General features: G+C 45.3%; 1 protein-coding gene across 2 annotated transcripts in view; it reads right to left on the bottom strand.

Annotated features, from left to right (window-relative positions):
* The window catches only part of kirrel3l (kirre like nephrin family adhesion molecule 3, like), a 34,424-nt gene extending 11,581 nt beyond the window's left edge, over positions 1-22,843 (bottom strand). For both annotated transcript variants that reach the window (XM_080472547.1, XM_080472548.1), the window contains exons 1-3: positions 22,226-22,843; positions 1,125-1,280; positions 371-520 (exon numbers count right to left, since the gene is read on the bottom strand). In XM_080472547.1, coding sequence (XP_080328673.1) covers positions 371-520; positions 1,125-1,280; positions 22,226-22,265 — 346 coding nt within the window. In that variant the 5' untranslated portion in view covers positions 22,266-22,843. The remainder of the gene's footprint in view (positions 1-370; positions 521-1,124; positions 1,281-22,225) is intronic.
* Positions 22,844-23,343: the final 500 nt, after the last annotated feature.

The raw sequence follows: 23,343 nt of genomic DNA, 5'->3' as shown, positions 1-23,343 counted from the left end.
TTCTTCTTTTTTTTTTTTTTCATTCCATCACGAATCTGGTGGCTGAGCCCGGCTTGGATTGAATTATGCTTTCAAGACATGTTTTTCATGGGGGAAACGAGATTTACAACATTGTTATCTATGAGTGCTGATAAGGAAATCATTCTTTGAATTGCAAATCACAAGTGCATGTTAATGTATTTTCGTCTATGACGTGTTTTGAATGTGATGACTTCGCCTTATTGTGCATGTGTTCTAATTTATATTTGTGCAAAGTTGCTTTTGTGCCTCATGGTGAGGACACTCCCAGGATTTCTCCCAAGCTCTGCCAGGCTGCAGGCCTTGGCACAAGGGCTGCCTGTGAGGATCATGCCTGAGCTGTGTATCTTACCTAGTACAGTGAGCTTGGCACGGTGGGAGCGCAGCGCCGCCTGTGTAGCCTGACACTCGTACACCGCGTCATCCGCCAAGTCCGCTGAATCGATCAGCAAGCTGTGCTCGCCTGATAGTGGGTCCCCCATTAAAGAGTAGCGCGTCCAGCCTGCGGAGAGAATACAGTCAGGGACAAACAAACCAGCCAACAACAAACATAATGAAAAGAACAGTCTTGTGCCCTGAACAAAAGCAAAAGAAACATGGCAAGACACAAAATGATGGCACGCAGCACCTCACAGGGCCAGGCGTGGAGCCATTGTGTTAGCAGAGCAGCGTGAAGCTCCAAATGCAACACGTGAGAAGGCTGCTGCATGAGGAGACTGTCCTTTAAACACAGGCACAATAAAGATGGGGTGGCTAAGGTCAAGAGGAAGCTTCTCCACCTTCTCTCTGGTCTGCAATGCATTTAAATGTCAGTCTGTGACAAAAGCCAATTGATTATCTACCTTCCTACAAGACTCTTAAAATGCTAAACAACAAATTAAAGTTCGGTGTGTACAGCCGTATCCATCCTGTCTGCACTACATTGTTCTCTCACCATTCATTTGTGTAAAACCCCAACGGTTGACAGAGAGAGACTTGATTTCTAATGAGACCTGGCATTGATCGCAGCAAGACGGACAGAGACGGAGAGAGCAATAAACACAGAGAGGGTGGTTGGAAAAAAACAGGGAGCAGGACAGACAGAGATGAGAGGTCAGTGTTAGAACCTGGTAGGTCTCTTTCTCCACCCAGCGCTAGTCCATCTTTGGTCCATTGCACCATTCCTCGGTAACCCACGATGACACAAGGCAGAGTCACTGACTGACCGGACACCACCACTTGGTCCTGGGGTTGTTGGGAGAAGTAGGCCGCTTGGGTGGCTGCTGGAGGTACAAAAAAAAAAAGAAAAAGACAACGTAAATATCATGTATCACATTATTATCCATGGTCAGATGGCCAGTTTACAAAGAAAGCCTCTAAAAAGCTCTAAAAAATAAAGGCATATCTTTCAAATGTAATGATGGTGTGGTTCTGCAGTGCCAGCAGAGATATAACCTTAGAAAAGTGAAACTTTCTTCAGTAAGGAGTGCAAAGAAACTAAGTATAATAAAGAGCAGACTGCCATGAACTCGGCTGCCTCACTCTCTTGTTTTCAAGGTACTCACTGAGAAAAAGGACAAGGCTGACATGTGTGAAATTTTTTTTTTTTTCTGTCATAAATGTGCCTTCTAAGAGGAAGAGTCAGCTGCGCCTCATAACTTATTTAACTCTTTCGCAAGACCATATGGTTTTATGCTCACTGACATGAAGCAAACACACTTTCGGAGAGAAAAAAAACCCTGCCGGTCTTTCAATGTGCTTTTTGTAAAAATGGATGTTAAACAATCAAAACTCCATTAAAGTTCCCAGGGGAACCATCCGTTTGTGCCTGCTGAAAGTCAGTGGAGACACCTGCCGCCGTTTCACTGCTGTGTTTAAGCATGGCACGCCGTCTCCTCCCGGATTGGCTGGCTCGCCTTCACACGCATACACAAACACAGCGTGAATACGGATTCGCAGCTCTCACTGTTTGTGCCACTATGCTAAAGATTGAGTATTACAAACCCCACTGGCTGGGGAAGATGGCAACACTCCAGAGGTAACTAATCCGTAGGGGAAGGTAGGAGGGGAGCGAGGCAGTTGGTTGGTTATCTAAGTAGGGTGTCTATGTGAGTTGGGAAGACGACTTAGAAAAAAAAAAAAAACTTCCCTCATTCTCCTTCTCTCTTTCTTTGTTGCTCAGTGGAGGATGGAAAGGAAGGGGGACAGAAGAAGATAAAGAGGGTTCTATTCAGGCAGTGCTAAGCCCCCCCTGAACTGCTTCTCTTGGTGGGAGCGCTTAAACAGACAGGGCTGCCCCCCTCCACCCCACGGCAAAGAAAGCCCCTGAAAGGAGGGCAACATACGGCGGCCAGAGACGAGCTATTGTCCCCTTGTCCCTCTCTTTTAATAGGCCTCTTCATTTCCAATCAATCCTGCTAAATGCAAGTTTAATAGCTTTTCAATAGCAGCTTTTCCCCCAGAGGGTAGCTGGGATTTTCTCTCTCACCCCTTTTCTCTTCCCCCCTATTTCTCACTCCATTCTCTCCAGTTTTTCTCTCTCTTTTTGTTTCTGAATAGGGGAGGGGGGGGGGCTTCCGAGGTTGTTGGCAGTGTTTATTCCACACTCAATTACCCACTTCATCTCGGAGTGCACCATGGACTGAACCTCACCCCTCTTGCCTCCCTCAACCCCGTGCACCCTCCTGCCTCTGTCACCCAGCAGCGCGATTAAAGCCGCCAAACAGTGAGCTCATCAGGAACGTGAGTTCTCCGCGGCTCAGACCGTTGTGTTTCACAGCAACTGCCACAAACACCATTTTCACATGTGCCCATTGTCTCTTATTCTCCATCTGGGCCGTGAGAGGTGTTAATAGTTTTACTGAAAAAAAAAAAAAAAAGAAACATATCAGAAAACGACGCATGTCAGCTCACCAAGTGCTGTCTCGCTGTACATCATTTTACCAAAAGGGTTTTAAAGCTGATTGAGTTGTGGCTGCAAACAGGTAGGCTGTATGTGTGTCACGCGCACCGCGGATCAAAAGAGGCCAATTTGAGAGCGTCAATGAGAAGTGAAACGTCTGCGAGCGCAGGCTATTAGGCGCTTGGCAAAGGCTGGCATTTTCTCGTCATACCTTCAAAAATGCTGTTTTTACAGTCTGTCCCTAACATTCTGCCTTTATGAGCTATCGAGCGTTTTCATATTCCTCTGCTGGCAGAGCGAGTTGTGGATTTTCCTCTTTTCTGCTCGCAACAGTACAAACATTGATTGCAATTAAGTATCTTGCCCAGAGTATCTAAATGTTTACAATGGGTAATAATTCACTGCATTGGTTGATTGTTTAGATGGATTACATGCAGTGAATTGTTTCTCTTTGCCTCACCCACATACAATTTCTCATGCTCCCAAATGGCAATTAACGTCACACACACACACACACACACACACACACACACACACACACACACACACACACACACACACACACACACACACACACACACACAAGCATACAAATATAGAGTACAGAGCATGTGCTGTAGAGAATGTCTTCACGCCATATGAGTGATTCATTGCTCTCCAGATCCCTTATTGAAAATGCTCAACAGAACATCTCGACTGGCTAATGACTCATGCCAGATTCCTTTAATTCCTCCTTGCTGAATTAGACAATTCTTTGACGGTGTATTAGCAGCTTAATTACATGAATACATTTCTGACGGCGAGAGAGAGAGGAAGGAACAGAACCAGACAAAGAAATGGTGGAGGAGAAGCAGTCAGAAGAAGTAGCGAGCTGTGGGTGTGAAGAGCCTTGTTCTTGGTGTGCTGCAGTGGTACACACACACACACACACACACACACACACACACACACACACACACACACACACACACACACACACACACACACACACACACACACACACACACACACACACACACACACACACACACACACACACACACACACACACTATAGTTCTCAGTGTTTTTCACCAGACTAAAAATGAAGAGCTTGGCTATTGGCTGCAGTTGAATCACATTTTTGAAAAGAAAGGACTTCAATCCCCTTGAAATTCCAACATTTATATAATGGATGAGAGTTTATTTACCATGTTACCTTGAATATTATGCAGGTAAATATGTGCAGAGTAGATTAGTTGTACCATAAGTGATGCATTAATGTGATATTACAAGCTTTTGAAATTTTGTTTCACCACATCCCGAACAACTGCAGCACTTATGATGCTTTTTTTTTTTTACCTTGCTGTGTGTGTGCGTCCTCTCTGCTAACAAGGTCAAAACACATTTGGCCTGATACACTTTAATCCACATTTCTCAAAATGGAATATCATTTCATACCGGCGGATGCACACAGAGCTAAGTTTATGCGTGTGTCTGTGCATCTCGGCCTGATTGTGTGAAGTCAGTGCCCCGGCGTGTGCGTTTGCCTTCCTGAAAATGAGCTGTGTGTCTGTTTATGTCTGTAAGTGTAAGTGGATGCCTCCGAACGTGTGAATGAGCGTGGAGGATGGGCCGGTGCTAATAGGCAAAGCGACTTGTCAGGCACTGGAGGGCACATTTAGCAGTTACTTTTGACACAGTGACTTTGCTCTTTCAGTCACATGGCGGGAGTTAAGTGCAAACAATCCGCTCCAACTTGAATGCAACCCATTAAAGAGCTTTGCGTTGACCCTAGCGTCTCTCTCTCTCTCTCTCTCTCTCTCTCTCTCTCTCTCTCTCTCTCTCTCTCTCTCTCTCTCTCTCTCTCTCTCTCTCTCTCTCTCTCTCTCTCTCTCTCTCTCTCTCTCTCTCTCTTCCATCTGATCTCATAGGGATATATTCACATGAGGAAGGATCAGGAAGAGATGGACAGATGTCAGCAATGATCCGTCGACCACTGGACATCTGCCTTGATAGAATTAGATGCAAGCAGTCCTTCTGAGCTCGTGTATCTGTGTATACTGAAAATATATATGTGTAAGCATGGGCAATGATGCTGAAGATTGAGAAAGATAATGGCACTGCAGATGACCTTTAGATATAATATGGATCTAACACGCGGCGCATTTACTACCACATTTCCACAGTCATAATCAGCTATACCATCTGACAAAATGAATAGAAAGATAAAGAACCTTCATTCTAAATCGCAAATCTCTGGAAATCAGCAGGTCCAGTTCCTCGGCGACAACATGACATACAGTCTGCACTCTGTTTTCACGTGTTTGACAACTGCTCTGAACTACATGTGTTGTTGAAAGAAGCTGCCTTTTCAGGAAGAGTCCCTATTTTAGTCCTGATTTTACTCAGTGTCCTCATTCCCATCCACTGCGAATAGTGCAGCGTCCCATCCTGTGGGGTCTATAAATATAAGTGCTCTCAACTTGACTGGACGATTTGCTCCTTGCAGTAATAATTTAAAATGCTCAAAAAAAACCAAAAAAAAAACCCAATATCTTCTTGCATTTTTGCCCTGGTGGTGAAGGCAAAAAACCCTCAGGACAGCTTCTCTGAGTTTTCCACAAAAAGAGCCCGAGAGGAGAAAACAAGGAGGGGAAAACGAGACAAAAAATTACCCCAGTACAAAACAAGGCAATTGGCAAAAAAGTGTCAAGCTTGGAATAAACAACCCCTTTCCCCAAATGCCATCCATTGTGCCTTGTCTCGATAAGGCTTCTAAATCGGGCTGGAAAATGGGAGCTCCATTTCTCTCTGTATGAAATTATTATCCCTTTGTTTTGAGTCAGGCTCTTTTGTCTTCCTTTCCTGTGTGTGTGCATGTGTGCATGTGTGCATGTGTTTATGTGTGCGTGTGTGCATGTTTGTGTGCATGTGTGTGCGTCTACAAACAGACAGTGGTTGTGAGAAGTAGCTGAACCAAAGAGTATGTCCCAGTGGAGACCACGTTACCCATCTCATGTTTGATCTGGCTACTAAGCTCATTACCGTGAATCCTACAGAACTTCTCGGGGCTTGAAGGAAGGAGGGGCAACAACAAATGCCACCCACCAGCTCGCGGCTCCACGGCGCCCAGCACATGCACTACATGTGTGAGAACCTCTGTGTTTTTCTTTGCCTTTGGACCGCTGCAAACGGCTCCAGCTTGTGCCTCTGCAGATGGTCCAGCCTGGCATACCTTAATGCAGCCTGGGCCCTCGTCAATCCTTTCTCTCCCACGTTGCAATCCAGCTGCACTCCCACCCACCCACTCTCACTATCTCCTCTCCCATTCTGCGTTTTTATGCCCAAATTGCAGTCTAACAGCTTTTTAAGAGCTGTTTTGCTGGAGTTTAATCCTCCTAGCCTCCCCTTTCAGCCTTTATTCCATTGTGAAAATCTTGGCTCAGACCTCGGCTCTTTTTAGAGAGTGGACTCGCTCATCCACCCAGCCCTCCCCTTCTGCTGCTCTGCCGATACCCCCACCCTGGGCATTCGCTCCCATTCCTGCATCCATCTACAATCCAGCCCCATCCTCTCGTTCCTCCGCTTATTACTCGTATGTCTACAGTCAGTGAGGCATGATCCCTGAAATCAATGCCAAGCAGTCCCCCCTTGTGAGTTATATAAGGTGTTACTAATTGTTGATTTGCTTTCTCCGTGGCTCTTTCTGCCATCACTCTGCTTTCCCAGACTCTGTGTCAGCTGTCATCTCCTGCCAGACTCTCCCTTGCACTTTTTTCCCTCCTTATCTCTTCCTCTCTTCTGTCCTGCATCTCCTGTCCCTTTCTCTCGTTCGCTGCATCCCCGGTGTGAAAATCACAGGGGTTTGTGTCAGCTTGTCAACACAACACTCAAGAAAGCAGGGTAAGGGGGGAACAACAGGAAAAAGAAAAAAAAAAGTGCTACTATATGTTAGAAAGACCAGAAAAACTGAGGTAAGGTAAAAATGGAAAAAGTGGGCTCCTGTCAGCTTCCGATTGCAAGAGGAGGAGGCCTGAGAGGGGATTGATGGAATGCTGTAATCAGTCTGTCTCCAAGGCTGTCACCACAAGTTTTTTTTCCCCTGCTGGAATAGGGCGCTGCACTCATCAGGGCAGCAGTGAGGCTGATCGCATGGGTGAGCAGCAGCAGAGTTTCTCCCTGGGTAGCTCCTACAACAGATGCAGTGGGTAGTGTAATAGAGTGGTATGCATACAAGGAGAGGAAGGAGTTGAGGGAGAAAAAAAAAAGAGGTTGGGGGAGTGGGGAGGCACTAAAAGAGTGCTGATGTGACATAGTGGCTGTGTAAGCGCATGTGAATGGTTCTCACTGCAGTGCCCGACAATGTGCCATAAATACGTTCATTCTTCTACAGCCTTCTAACACTTTCCACTCACATGCACACGCGAACGCACACTCAGCGCCCTCGTCCCCTATCTCTAGGGGTTTCTAGTGGGCATAAGCATCTCTGTGAGTATAATTGTAACACAGCTTTTAAACAGTTGCTTCACTCTGAAGGCAGGAGCCAAAGAGCTGAGAGCTGACTCCGAGCAGACAGATAGCAAGTGACTGGCTGGCTGGCAGGAGGACAGGAAATAAAAAGCCATATAAAGAAGAGAGAAAAGGGGAGGGAGGGAGCGGTGGCGGTATGAAATTGTCTGTACACATCAGCTAGCAGTGTTGACAAGATGTTGATTGAGCTCGTCTTGTCATTTCGTTCCTGCTTACCCCCTGGTGTTTTCGCTGCAAGACAGCTGCTGGCTGGATCTGTGTCACAGTTCCAGCCCTTTTCTGTCCCCCCACTGCTCCTCTCGCTTTTTCTTTCTGTCTCTGTATCCCAATTTCCCACTCTGGCTCCCTCCCACTCTTTCACCAGTGTTTGGATGGAAGGGCTTTCAGTATAATTTACTGTGCTTTTAAATCATTAACTTCTTGTGCTGTTTGCAAAAGCCCTAGTTTAGTGTGTGCATAACAGCTGACACGGTGGATAAAAAAGCCGCCGTACACAACATGTGGCTGAGAGGCAGCAACTCAAAGATGGGACGGAAGAGAGGAGAAAAAAAAAAGAAGAAGCATTAAAGCTTTCCATTCCCAGTGACAGACATGGCAAGTAAACAAAACAAGGAAATATATTAATAAATGATGAATTAAAAATCCATAAAACAATGAGAAGATAATGTTAAAATTGCCTCCATCTCTTGCTTTTTCTAAAAGGCTGTGGATATGAAAACAAAGGAATCCGCTGCATAGATTCTGTACTGGGACTCTGGGCCTAATGCTCTGGGGTATCAATTAATTTAGTCAAGGGATTTGCGGCCTGCTCTTCCTAATTGAGCCCAGTGGAGCCCCCCTTGGCTCTTCACGATAGTAAGTAGTGCGTTTCATAATTAATACTTTTTTCCCTTTATTATTATTATTTTTTAATGAGGGTGGTAATGTTGTAAATGTATGCATCTCATTACAGTAAAAGGGCCATCTACGCTATTGTTCACTTCCACAGCGTTTGCTGCTGGAGAGATGAATAAGAGAGACAACCTCATTCAGAAGCAGCAGTGGCACATTGAAGTCAGAGCCATGCTTTTGTGTGTGTGTTTGAATATAAAACACAGTGAGCTCAATGAGAGTCTCATTAGTGTTGCTTAATATGTGTGCTTTTTAAAGCTTAGAGGTTAATGCCCGACTTGCCTCCATTTCACTGGAGCTCTCTTTAATTTGATGCATAATTCTTTTTTGTCAGCAGCTGACAAGAGGCTCTTCAGAGAAAGCAGCTGAGCTGTGTTGTGAACTCTGCATCCAACAGGAACACAAAGGCACAAAAACACTTCTAATTAAACCTGTTTCAAAATGTTTCTCTTTCCTCTCCTCCTCATGCCCGCTGTGTATTGCAGAGCATATTTTCTGAACTCTCCTATCTTCCCATCTTTCTGTCCGGAGAAAATAACTCCTGGCGATTAAACAAATTACCTCCGCTCCCAGGAGAGCCATGGATCCAATGAAAACAATAAATGTGTGATTCCCAATGCTGCCACCTCTCTTTTCTTACGCACAGCCTTCAAACAGCCCCCTTATTAATCAATTTCTGTGATTAGTCTGTTTCCAGATTTTCTCTTCCTTTTCACCCAGAGGTGGAAAAAAGCCCCCGCTAGTTTTAATTCAACATCAAATATACATTCAGTTCATGAGATTGCCGGCAACTTGAAAGGTTCTTTTGCCATTTCTGATGACTAAGGGCTTCACGAACACAAGAAATGGAGGGAAAAGTGTTACCTGCCGACCTCAATACATCCGGCTTTGTGCTGAGAGAAAGAATGGAAGGGGAAAACTAATTTCCTGAAACTCCATTTCTTAAGCGTTGATTAGTAATAGAGCATAATTAGAGTGAAATGTGAAGTCAGGGTTTTTCAGATTGCACCGCTTCCTCTAGAAAAATCAGGCCATGATTAATGAATAAATGATTAATGAGCAAACTAATTAATCAATTAATTATTAAACAAGCACTCTGAACAAGAAATGGGTAGAATGACAGAGAACAGTGGATAAAAGAGATGGTTGGGTTGTGTGTTAGTGGGGAAAGAAAACGGGGTTTAGGATAATTTGTTTGTTCTGTCAGTTTGTTTTGTCTTCTGTTAGGAAAGCAGACAAAGTGAAAAAAGGTAGATGGGAGGAGATACGCTTGTTGTTGAGCTTTCTGAATGAGGCAACACCACCTCGTGTGGAAGCGCTGACCTCAAAAAAAAAAAGAAAGAAAAAAGCTTGAAAATATGCACACTGTGGTCAAGTCTTGAGGTTATGAGCGAGTGAAGCCTGGCACAACATTAGCCAGACTCACTGATGGCATTCGCACTGGGCTGTAAAAGTCCACACGCCCCTCAATCAACACCTCCCCAAAAAAGAAAAGGCTGAGGATAACACAAAGTTCACCCACTTCAACCAGTCGTCCCTCCTCCCCTGTCTAACTAGGACATCCCATCAATCTTTGATAATATGCAGTGTGGGTCTCTCCTGTGTGACCAGGCTGATGAGACATCACAGCAGGGATTGATGTATGAAATGCAGGCTCCAAATGTAACTGTGATATACTGGACCGTTTCAAGTCAAGTTTGACCTTTTTTTCCTCAATATTAATCGCTGCAGAGAAAGAATATATGTGTGATATATCACTCCCCCTGGAGCTCCACACACTTTATTCTTTGGCATGAGCTTCCTCCATACCTTAAGCTCAGTGGAGGTGAGCTTTTTTTTTTTTTTCCATGTCTGTCAAAACTCCCCGGAGCTGCTACACAACAGGATATGGGACACAAAATAATATTTTATAAGCGGATGGGTTTATTGTTTCTATTAAAATGCAGCATTACTCTATAAAGCCGCATTTTCCCCACCTTCCCCTGACACCCGGAAACACAACCTCAAAGCAAGAACATGGGAGAAGGATCTTTCATCCCTGCATATTTTTCCTGCCGTTTACTGCTGGCCTTATTAAGAGAGTTGTGAGTGACAGAGGCAGAGTGTGCTGGGAGAGTCTCGGGGGGCTTTGATGGAGGCAAGCAATGGAGCTGTAGCGAGCTGAGGGCAAGATCATGCCTGCATTTATCCACTCAAAAGTGTTTTATCAACTTCTTTGTCTACATGCCCCTTTCCCTTAACACTCCTTTATTTCTCTTTTCATTGCAGTTCATTGTTTTCCTTTTCTTTAACGGCCACTGGATGAACTAGTGCTGCATTCTGTCCAAAACATACCATAGCACTGCAGATCTCCTCAGAGTCAACAGGCTGTGAATAGGTCTTTGTCAGACTGGGTGGGTGAGCTCATTGACTGTGAAACCCTGGACATATGGTGGCTGTGTGTTGAGATGTAACACAGCGGAGAATGCCATGGGTTGGGCTCTTGACCCTTGACTGGCCTTTAACACCTTACCGGCTGCACCCAAGTCTGCAGCGTGATGAAGTAAAACACTTCATTGTGTGCTTTGTTTTGGGGTGCGTTTTCTTCAGGGTTTTACTCCGGATGAAGATTGTGTGGTCTGCTGTGGAGGCAGATGTGTGCGATGTGACTGTTTTACCAAACACTGAGCACACGTCTTTTCTTGGGCTGCAGAGGCACACGCAGACGATCACTCTTAGCCTGTAATGCATCGTTTGGCATGGAAGGTGCAAAGTTAAGCTGGAAGGTAACGAGACCTGTATCTTTGAGAGCCAGACTTCTACAGAGAAATCTCTCTTTTTCATGGTGCGATAAGACAGTTAACAGGGATGTCTGAAGTGTCCACTACGGTGACATGGCCACCCATAGAGAACCGCATTTAAAAGGGAAATGAGCTCAGCTTCTGTCCACATGTTGGATCATACTAAATAGATGAAAAAAAAAAGTGAACTTTCAGCTTTCTGAATATGTATCTTATCATTTCAATTTTTTTTTTTTTTACTTTGTGCGTCGTATCTTTCCCTCTGCCAAACGAGACTCTCTGTGCAGGTCACATCTACCGAGAGCCCTCAGGTTGGAGACTCTGATAAACAAGTGAAGCGTTACAGGCTCTTAAGCCCATCTGGCGAGATGATCGATCATTAGACAGAGTGTGGAGATAACTCCCTCAGCTTGCCTGCTGGCCACCACTGATCCCATATCACCCTCACAGGATATGGTATGAATCACAGGAAGTTCAGATCAATCTATATAGATTGTGCCGCGTGATTACAGATGAAGAAAAAAAAAGAAAGAGGAAGTCTCGTTTGGCTGTGCCACTGGCATGCTTCGACATCTTGCTGCGTCTGCGTAAAACAAAAGCTTTTAAACTCTCTGTTTATTTATTTATTTTTTCGTTGCTGATATTTGTGGAGCCCTCTCAACAGTCTGTCCTACCTTCACTCATTTACTTTGCCGAGTCCATCCTGCTCTTAAATCTCCCTTCTTGAGGGAGTCGTCTTTTAAATCTTAATTAAAACAGACTCCAAAACCCCCATCCTCCCAAGGGCTGACTGAAAGCAGCTTAGAACAATCAAGAGGACGGATTAGAAGTGAGAAGAAAAGAGGAGAAGAGGAGATGCAAGAAGAAAAGATGGGAGTGTTAGGGAGGGTAAGGGGGGGTAAAAACAACGCAGAAGGAACGGCAGTGGACAATATTGAGGGGAAAGAGAAAAATTGCCCCGTTCCTTCATCCTGCTGATCCTCTCTCCTTCCCCTTTGCTCCCTCTCTCTCTCCCTCACTCTCAGGGCTCCGGTCTTGGCCTGACCTATTGACATTCAGCTTCTCGGCAGATTAAGCAGCGAATGGAGCCTCTGGAAAGGGTAAACACACTGCGGGAACAATGACCAACAGGCGGCAACCTTATTGGATTCTAATTAACTGCCAGGAGAGACGGCTAGGGGCATGTTAAGTGCTGTGGGACACAAGTTAGAGCCTCAGACCTCAAGTACCACAACCTACATCACTTGCTGCCCCCTCATTCTGTAGATTGTTTCACTCTTCTCTTTATCTGTGTATATCTCCGTCCTTTTTCCTATTCTTCGTTCTTTGAATCTATTTGCTCACTGTCTCTCATATGGCCCATGAGAATGGCAAACAGAGGCTCTGAAAAGCACTCCTGAGAGTTATTTGCCATCCGTCTGTCCAAGACTGCCTCCTTCTTTTGTCCTCCCCCACGTTTTTTTACAAGTTGGAATGAAGCTCATCCCCGCAGAGGTAACCATTTGAGCGATAAGGTTAAAATCGGTTGAAAAATTGGGAGAGATTATTTGATATTAAACAGATTGAATTATCGGTGGTAAAGAAGAGGGATGAAGGAGAAGAAAAATCATTTCTCTGCATTGCCCTCGGGAGGAGCACTACCAGAGGGAGTGAGGCAGCTAAATGGAAGGGAGCAAAAAAAAAAAGAAAAAGAAGCTGGTCCTTGGTGATCACAAATCTTAAAATACAACCACTTCTTCTTGTCTGTGTGTACGCATTTCTTTTCACCCTTTTACTTCAATTCTGTGAAGAGGCTCACTAATTTGAGTGTGAGTCCAAGCAGGTCTCTATATGTATGTGTGAATTTTCCCACTGGTGCGGCGGGCCCTTTGTCTTTGAGTGGTCCCCTGATTAAGCCAACTCACAATAGTGCTGTGGTTTCTGGGGTCCCCAGTATGGAACCACAGGCACTAATTAGACTGGTCTCATTAACGTGTTAGTGTGAGAGAAGGCCCTGGCCATCACAGGTTGAAGCCGACGAAGAAGCAACGCCCCACTGGAGACAGGCCATCGTCACCTCAGTAAGCATATAAAGCAATTCATTAATTGGTGTGAAAGTACACACGCACACATATAAAGCCTATACATGTGCCAGGAGACACTCACACCCCTGTGCAAATACACATTCTAACGTTATGGGTGTTCCATGAACCCATTGCTTGTTAGCACATTACCTGGGATCAAAGAGGCAACGGCTGGAAGGAGAGAAGACTAGAAGGAACCGTTATTTGTTGAGGAAAATTGCAGCCCAGTGTTGTGTTTGTCCTTTGGCAAACCTGGCAGAATAGAGGTTTCCTCCATTTCACAAAACGTTAGGATCTCTCCCCTTGTCACCATCATGTGAGCCTCTTTGAAATCCTCAGAGTAGTCTTTTTTTTTTAATCAAAGCTGTGAGGAAATGAATCAGAGCTTCAGTTGTGATCCGAGCCTGGAGGTGTAAAAGAGATCCACATGACTACTGTCCATTTCCACACCATTACAGCAACAGTCATGGCTGTAATAGGTTGAATTGGGCCATTGATTTCTCTCATGCACCCTCGCTTTCACCCACAAAACTAGTCTGTGCCAGTTCTGAGATACACCCAGTTCTTTTTAACAAAACATCACATGCTCAAAGACAGCTCACACAAAACCTAAAGCAAAGCCATAAAATAACACACACAGACACACACAGACACACACGGACCACTACCAATGCAATATATCTGAGCCGAAGCTCCTGGGGAGTTAAACAAAAGCTGAGTTTAAATTGGCTTTTAAAGAACTCTACAGAACAATCAGGGAGTTGACTTGAGCCACTATAGTGTGTCAGAGGACTGTTTAGAAAGAGACGGGTAGTTAGGCCGAGGTCTATAGTGCAGTGAATGGCTAATCCAAAGTGTGACGACTCGAGAGCTTCACTCAGCCGCCGTCAATAGGCCTCCAATCAGGCCGGACTGCCCCTCAATCTCTGGACAGCTGTTTTAACTGGCCAGTGATTGAGTGGCTTCATTAAGAGCCTATTTATCTTTCCCTGTACCACAGTCCTCACAGTCTGGTGACGTGCTCAACACACCCATGTACCGCCTACATGCCAACCTGACCAGATGCACAACTGTATGAGCACATAAAGGGCAGTCAGCATAACAACACTGATTTAGCTCCAGCCACAGTCCCGTTAGTCGAAGGGACGGTTTCTGTCCCCCCGAAATTGTGCAGGACTTCTCTGTTCCTTACATCGGGAAACCTACATCTGCTCATCAGCTTTCCTGCAGATTCATCACCTTTCTTCTCTCTCGAAAATTGTTGCGGGCCATGTAGCCTGTGGAGGGTTTGGCATGTGGCTCTTTTAATCCTGCCTGAACAAAATAGCGGGCCAGCTGAACCTGTGACCCCACACAGACAAAGACCCTCCCAAATAAGCCACAACAAACGGCTTTCTGTCGCAACTCCGTGCCTTTGATCTGAAGAAGCTGAGATGAGATCTGTCTCCTCTGTCCTCTCTTCTCTTTTGCCCTTTTTTCTTTTTCCTTGCAACGTCTCCTTATACGTCCCTTTCCCCTCCTGCTGAGCAGGTGTATTAAATGAGGTGACTCTTCCAGCAGCATTGGGCCGCACCTCAAAGTGCAGTCTGTGAAGAGGGCTTTTCTCTCCCTCCCTCTTATCTTTTATCCTTTCGATCGCCCCATCTCCTTTGCTCTCCCTCTTCCTTTCCCTTTATCCTTCTCCATCCCCTTTAGTCCTTTTAACATGTTCTCTCGCACTCTTGAATGTGAAATAGAGAGGGCCTTACCTCTCATCCGTTCAAATTCATCTACACCTCCCAGTCTATCTCCTTCTGTGCATCTCTCTCCAGGCCTATTGTCTTTTTAGCTATACGTCTAATTATGCTGTCTCACTTATGTAATTAGCACAAAAATAAATGGCTGCCATAGCTTAGTATCTCCCCTTCACCCCACCCGCTGCAGGCTCTGAGAAAACAAATTATGGAGAACAATAGGTACAAATGGCTTCTGCACCAAACCACATGATGGATGCAGCCCAGGTTCCCTGCATTTCATCCCTTCCTCTTTCCCTTCCTCACTCACACTCTTTACTCTCCCTCCCTTCTCCATTATCTCTGGCTCTATATGTCTCTGTTTGGAAACAGGGGAGGACTTGAGCACTCTCTCGCCCAACTACCCTATCATTGTATGGCTGTATCATCTGTCTTCCCTTCTTGGCAATGACACTATATTCACACTGACATCATATTAAGTGAGGTCCTTTTTCTATCCCTTTCTTTCTTTCCCTTTCTGCTTTACTGTCGCTTTCCCCTCCCCTGCTGTTGTCTCCAGTGGTACTCACATCTCTTCTATCCCCCAGAGCTTTTCCATACACCATGACGGCAAAGCAAACGCCTGGGACTTTCTAAAGCAAACAGTGAGCATCCTGTGCCATCGCCCCATCTGTGGATAGTCTGTGGAGGGAACAATCAGTCCCCTTCCTCCTCTACCCCGTTCTCTCCCCAGCCTCCTGGGATCCGTGCAGCTCGAGGATTCCTCAGTCAGATGGGTGCAGTGTGCTGGAACAATGGTTGAACTGCTTCCTCCAGGAGGGGTGTTTGGTTTACCACAGCCAGTTTGGGAAGCACTTAGCCAGTCGCTCCTGCCCTCTCCCTCTGTAAATTCTCAGGAATGTGGCAGGAGCAGCAAAGTATCCCAGCATGCCCCCCTACTACCTCTGCTACCCCCCAGCCCGACACACACACGCGCACACACACACGCACACACACACGCACACACACACACACACACACACACACACACACACACACACACACACACACACACACACACACACACACACACACACACACACACACACACACACACACACACACACACACACACACACACATTCACTATCCACAACTCTATTCTGACACAGGCACGCACACAATCACTTTCTTCGTGTCCAAGTGTACACTCGAGATCCAATGTTTAGCCTGAGGTGTTGAAATATCAACTTTCTATTAATCCCCCTCAGACTTGCAGCCAGTTACACCTTTGTTGTTTTTTCACCTCTGCTGTGCTGAAGAAAAACAGCAGGTTTGGCTTACACCAACACAAGCATATCCATTACCTGAAATGTTAGGCTCCTGGCAGTAAATCCCTTTGACCCCTTTGCCTTCCTTTTGTTTCCTCTACCTCCCTCCCCGTATTCTCATGTTGAGTCCATTGTTGTCTTTGCATTAGTTTTCTTCGCTCGAACAGACACCAGGAGAGCGAGTGAAAGAGAGAGAGAGAGAGCGAGAGAGAGAGGGGGACACACCTTACAATCCTACCAGTTCAACCGCCACCCACCTCAACGTCCCACACACACTTCACTGTTACTCACGTCGCCACACAGCTCAATAACATTAACATGTTTTGCCATTGAGGGAGCCGCACTTAAAAGCTGGATCGATAATCTTTGACTGACATCCCTCAGTTGATAGCAAATTGGCTGTCTTCTCTCGCAAGCCTCCCAGGGTGAGATTCTCAGTCCTGCCCGAAATTCCCCGTAGAAGGAAAAAAAACAAAAAAAAAAAACAACAGCAAAGAAACAAGAGCACTCTGCTTGACTTTCTCTAACCCCTTAAAAAATCCCTTACAACAACAACAAAGCAGTCATTCATTGTGCGGAGTGAGAGAAGACAGAGCCACAGCCAACCCAGTATTTTGGTTAATGGTTGAGTCACTAGCACAATATTAGTCCTGGCGTTCCAGGCAGTTTGAACTGACAGGAAGGAGAGATGAAAAGAGGAATAAGAAGCGGGGCGGGGGGTGGGGGGGACTTCAAGGAACAAGCAGTTGGTATATTTACTCCCACAAGGGTTTGCGCTGTTTCCATCACTAATAAAGTGAGCAGCAGGCAGGCACTCTCTTGTTTCTTTCAATGTGTTTTTCACCCCTAGCTGGTTAAGGAGATGACATGTCCTGAGAGCTGGAGCATCATTAATTAGACAGTTGGACTTTGACTAATCGCTCCAGAAAGAGCACACAGCCCCGAAGATGCCAAACACTCATCTTAGCTTATCATCCACTGGCCCAGTGTGTGCCCTTGACCCCCGTGAGTGAGTGTGAGTGTGTGTGTGTGTGTGTGTGTGTGTGTGTGTGTGTGTGTGTGTGTGTGTGTGTGTGTGTGTGTGTGTGTGTGTGTGTGTGTGTGTGTGTGTGTGTGTGTGTGTGTGTGTGTGTGTGTGTGTTAAGTTCCTTCTGTGAGCTCATTGTGAGTCATTTCTTGATGATGTGCACATGACATACGGTCTGGAGCACTCTGCCAAATTTTTCAGATGTGTTATTTAGTAATTGCACTGACAAAAGCATTTCATATAGGAAAGAAAAAAATGCGATTAGCGTTAAATAAATGTTGTCTGATTGCATTCTGAAGTGAACTTTTCTTTTACGTGAGACCCCGCTCAGCTGCCTGAGTGCTTTAACAATAGAGATATCTTGAATACAAGGTTAAGGAACACGGCTGGTGGAGATAACACAGGAACAGATATTGCTGCAACGCAGAAGATAAATTTCAATTTGCTGTTAGTTTCTGTGTCTCGGCTAGAGATATGAAATTCTTGTCTTGCAGGGCAGGAATTGATTGGAAAATAAAAATGGATGTGCGGTCTAGTATGTCTGTGATGTTTCTGTTGTATGTTAGTTTCTGGGCTTAGGGTCTTTTCAAACAGTGATACATCTCTCTGCAAGGATGTGACACTTGCATTTTAAGGGGGGAAAAATGCAACACAAGTCTTTCTTAAAATAGCTTCAACTGTATGAATGTGACTTTTTTTTTCCTTGGGGGGCTGTTTTAATGACATGCACGGAATTAATCCTGCACACTCCCCCTTTCTATTCTTTCCATAACTGTGTTTGTACAGAAAGAATGAAAGAGTAAACAATTTTTTGCTGTCCCCACCAGTTGGTATGCTGATGATACAGCCTGAAGAGCCGTTTCTGGGGAAGAAGACTCTAAGCAATGGCAGGAAGCTGACACGGCCCTTCATTGTGCTATTCTCTGTCATTTCCTCCCCGGATCCTCCAACTGCCCCAAAGGAAGACAAGGTGAGGATGTGCAGAGACAGACACAACGAGAAAATGAAGACAAAAAGAGGATGGGCGTGCAGAGGCAAAAATAATACACAGGGAGGCCAAGAGTCATCGGCAGCTTGCTACCTGGCTACTCTGGCTTCCTGTGTTGAGCCATACCAGCCTGCACATCCAGTTAAGTTGCTAACAGCTGATAACAAAGCCTCAGAATACACTGCCAAGTTCTTTATCTGTGTTTACCCGCATGGCAAAGCTGATTAGAGATGAGCAACATTATGAAACCCCATTGTTTCCTTTCTCTGTCCAGTTTCTTCTGTAAATGTTGCAAGTGAGCGTGCAGGAAAGGGGGAATTGGAGGATATGAAGAAGGGCACAGAAACAATGCCATGTGTGCATGGGAGTGCTGCAGGATGAAAACAAACAGATGGGCATTATTTAAGATCTTAGTCACTCATTACTGTTGGTTTGTCTGTTCTTGTATGCACAGACAAACCATCGACTTCCTACGAGACAGATTCAACCAGTCGGCTGTTTACATTTCAGGTTTTTACAGTAAAACACTCCAAGTAACTCAAATAAAGGTCTTGAATATAGATTGGTACAGGGCTGCAGCTCAACTCTCTGTATTTGATTTACAGCCACAAGTGATTCTAGAAAATTGGGATGATGCTCAGTGCAAATCCCTAAAAGAAAAATCGTTCCAGAGAGCTCACATTGACAGGAAATCAAAGTAGACCAAAAATTATCTATATCTTTGCCATGACTGTGTCTCTTAAATAATGCAAGACACTTCTGTTCAAAACTCCGCTGCATTTGGATTCTGCTGTGTCGGCACTATTGTGCGCCTCATATCTCATACTCCTCATCGGCTGGCTGGGATGCTTTCCACCAAACTTTCTAACACTTACCTACTTTATTTCAAATCTTACTTATCATAGAAGCTCAGAGAAGTGAAGAACATGAGACAGAGAGAGAGGGAAAGTATGGGTATGATTGTGTCTGGTTGCGTGTGTTTGTGTGACAGTGAGACACCAGTAACAAGATAGAGAAAAGGTTAACAATGCTCAGCGGTCTTTCTTCCTTGTTTACCCGGTGCTTGTCTGCTTAATCATCACCACACTGGTGACACATCCAAGCCTCATGCCTACAAGACTCTCTCGCTCTCTCTCTCTCTAAATTCATCCTCAACTTCTTCTTGAACTGTGTTTCTCTCTGCCCATCTCGACTCCCTCCGCAAGAATATTCAAAGAGCAGCAGAACGGCAGTTTATAAAATATGCACAGTTCCCTAAAAGAAACCTCTGGGGCAACGCTGTCACAGCGTCCACTAGCACAGTGTGCCCCTTGTGGAAAAGACAAATCTGTGATAATGGGGAGAAGAAAGCTGATGGGTTATGGAGGAGACAGCTCGGTCTGGGTTTATCACTTCTTTAGCTGGTACTCAGCTCTGTGTTTGTGCCCCATGTGTGCCGCCTGCATGGTGTATGTATGTATGTATGTATGTATGTACGTATGTGAGCTGGCTTTCAACCTTTGGGGAAAGTCTGCCATCTGCCTCCGGCCCTTTAAGCAAATACATTCTTATATCCTCCTGTTCCAGTCACACACACGCACACGGCAACCGAGCAAAAGAGTTGTGTGAAGAAGCAAGGTGGAACATTTCCACTACAGTGAGGCATGAGGGGCAACGCGACTTAAGAGGAAGGGAGAGAAACTTGTAATCTCAGCTCGCAGCCTTTGAACTTGGCCCGATGAGACGCAAGCGACGCAAAGCAAAAGGTTCCAAAGAAGGGCTCACTGAAGATTACTCAGAATACTGATGCACTGTGGAATCCAATTCCTCCGGGAGCCCAAGGGACTATCCGGGAAAGCAAATTATCAATGTTGTACAGGACCACATGCATACAAGTGTGTGCAATGTGTCATACATTACATATTTTGCAAATTTCAAAAGTGAAGCCGTGTGTAGTCACTAAATTCTCTGCACTACAAAAAACATTTATGAGTATGACTAATTTTTAACATCTGGTACCCTGTATGAGAGTGACACAATAAATGAGGTCTAGGGTCTCTTAGGTTCTAATTAGGGCAGCTGTTACCATTTCCATTATTTGCTTGTGTGAGTGTGAGTGAGAGGGATTAGTGTGTGTGAGAGTGTGGGTGGGTGTGTGTGTGTGTTGGGGTTGGGGTAAGGGTAGGAGGAAACATGCCACTGTCTGGCTACCACTCCTTCTCATCCAGCTGTTGCTTGTCTGTTAAACAGTGGAGGTTTACTGGTGTCATGTCCCTCCCCCGGGCTTTGAATAATGACAAAACCATGTGGAACCGGGGCTGGAGGTGAAGATGAATGCACAACAAATGGCTATTCGGCATGCTTTGCCATTTGTTACAAGCTGGTAAAACTGCATGTGATTCTGCCAAGAAACTAAACAAACACTGAAACTCAAAAAGATTAAAGAAAAAAAGCCAAAAGGATTTAGATTTCATTATTTTATCTTTTTTTTTCCTCCCAGAGAAGATATATGAGTGTGAAACTGTCGTTTATTCCCTTACACTTAGATTTAATTATTTTTTCCCAAAGTATTAATGCCATGCGCTAGTTTATTGACTCTGAAAAATGCTGATAAGTCAACAGTTGCCGGGTGTTAATTGCTGAAAGCTTCTTTTCTGCAACAAGAGCAGCGCAAATTATTCTTATAAATAGTCCCAGCTGCTCAGAAAGCCTGCTTGTTCGTGATGATTTTATTTATACTGAAAAACACATCTGTTTTTTGCATCATTATATGTTAATTCTATTACTGGTATCACTTTGATAAGTTGGATGCGATGATGAATATAGATTATATGTAAAGACAAAACAGCCAGACATGCAACAAAATATTGTGTTTTGTTTGTTGCTGATGTTTTTTTTTTTTAACAATTAATTTGTGTTATTTCCCCGTTTAAACACATACATGATCTAATTTCAGCTGTATTTGAGCGTAATAAATGTATTTTGTCACAAGTGTTTAAACAGACTGAGCAACTCAGTTCTGCAAATAAAAACAGCAGGGGGTGAGATTTGGTGTGTGCGCGCGTGTTTCTGTCAGCACGGGGTGGGCTGGGCTGGACAGAGGAGGGGGAGGGGGGGCAGACAGGTGCTTTATGTATCTCCCTGCCCTAAGAAAAACAAATGCTTTCCCCTCTCGCAATTCATCTTTCTCACTCATTCTCCCTTCCCCTCCTCTCCTCACTCTCTATCTGCTCCTGCACAAAGGCATGTGCCAGAGTGCGCTGCGCGCACCCTCATCGGGATGAACGCGTGGATCCACGCACCTTTTTGTCCGTAAACACGCCTCAAGAGGAATTAAAAAAACAACCTAAACACTTCAGATCCCATACACGTCACCCCAGCGCAATATCGGCAGCAACACACGTTGCTTCAGATTTGTGTTAGACTAAAAAGGAGAAACATGTGAGAACTTCAGGGGAGAAGACGCGGAGCTGCCTGCCACCTTCTCTGCGCTCACACACTGCAGCTGCATTGCTACTCTCATCCATTCACTTCTATTCCCAGGGACTCATTCCTATTAAAAAAAAAAAAAGAAAAAAAAAAAAAGCACGAGGAGGTTTGTCATGAATGGGACAAGCGCACGCACGGGGAAACGACGCGGTATGGCGCAACGAGTAGCTGAGATTTCCAAGGCATGTTGTTAAACTTTCCTTTCCGTGCGCCCCGAAGCGATGCGTGCAAGCAGAGAGATCGCCTCTCAAGACCGTCTGAGAATTCTGCACAGAACAGAAACAATCGAGGCAAATTCAAATTACGCAGTTCCATTATTCATCCAGGACCGCTTGCGCACAGTCGAGACCTCCTCATGTTACCCACTCTTTACAAACTAATTAAACATTTACAGGCAATTAACGGCAGTAAAATGTAGCATTGCAGCAGATCACTTGTCCCACTCTACCCGGCGCACTGAGCGGCTTGACGCAGCGCGCCCGCACGGAGCGCGCTCCATCCATCCTCTCCATCAATGAAGACCTGCATAAGTGACGAACAAAAAGCACGTCTTACCTGTGACCATAAGGCAAAAGATGAGGTATAACGAAGACATTTTAGGAGCTCTGGCCGCTTGGCTGTGTCGCGTGGAAAGACTCTGGCTCCGTCTACGAGACCGAGCTGGTTACGGTCCACCGCGGCACCAGGATCACCGGACGGACAAACGCGCTGAGATTCGCATCTAATAGCATCCAGTTTAGAGAGACGACTCTTGAATTGGTCCGCACAGTTTTGGGAACTCTCAGTTAACAATACATCTCCATAGTTGGTAACTTTCTCCCCTTTGCGTCAGCTTCTCTTTCCAATCATCCACTGTTCTAACAGTCCATCAGTGAATCCGCCGTTTCAGTCAGTGCGCTGATCCTCACTCCACTTTTTGAACCTGCATGAGCACGCTGCTGCGCTGGAAAGCGAGCTCCCCTCCTCAGTGTGCACAGTGCGCAGTGATGATGATGATCACCCCGGTGAAGTTGCCTCTCGCCCCTCGGCTGGAGTCTCTCACTCTGTTCACACTCCCTCCTCTCTCGCGCGCGCTCTTCCCCGGTCGCCTGTCCTCCGCTCACTTCTTTACTCCGTCTTGTCGGCTGGAAATGCGCACTGACAGTCATCCGGTTGGGGGGACTCACCAAATCTGGCAGGAGCTGAGTCGGAGGAGCCCCTCTGCCTCTGGTGCTCGAGGGGGGGCCCCGAGCCCCCTCCGCCTCCGAGGGGCTCCCATTGGCTGAGTGGGCGTCACGAGGAGGGTGTTTAAAACACTTATTCTCAGTTAACATTTTGGTGTGGACTGACTATACTAATCTAAAAATATGGTGGAAAGGCATTGTTGTGTGGTTTTTGTTCGAAAATGTTGTAATCTGGGGATTAGCTGTTTTGATTAATATTACAAAGGAAATATCATCCTGCAGCAGGATTTAGTTCAGAGGCCACACACAGCACAATATCATATTTAGGGCTGGGCAGGTAAAATAGTGGCATAATATACTTTACATTTAAACTTCAAAGTTTTTCTTAAGTATCGTGTACATGATGAAAATGTCCTTGTTTACACAAAAAAAAAAAACCCTAAACGATTAATACTGAAAATCACCACAATCTAAAACCAATTTTGTTGACATGTTTTGGTGCAAAATACA

This window comes from Lipophrys pholis (genome assembly GCF_963383615.2).
Source record: "Lipophrys pholis genome assembly, chromosome: 9".
In the NCBI taxonomy this organism is placed as follows: Eukaryota; Metazoa; Chordata; class Actinopteri; order Blenniiformes; family Blenniidae; genus Lipophrys; species Lipophrys pholis.
Note: the sequence above shows the minus strand (reverse complement) of the source record. Positions and strands in the feature narration are given on the sequence as shown.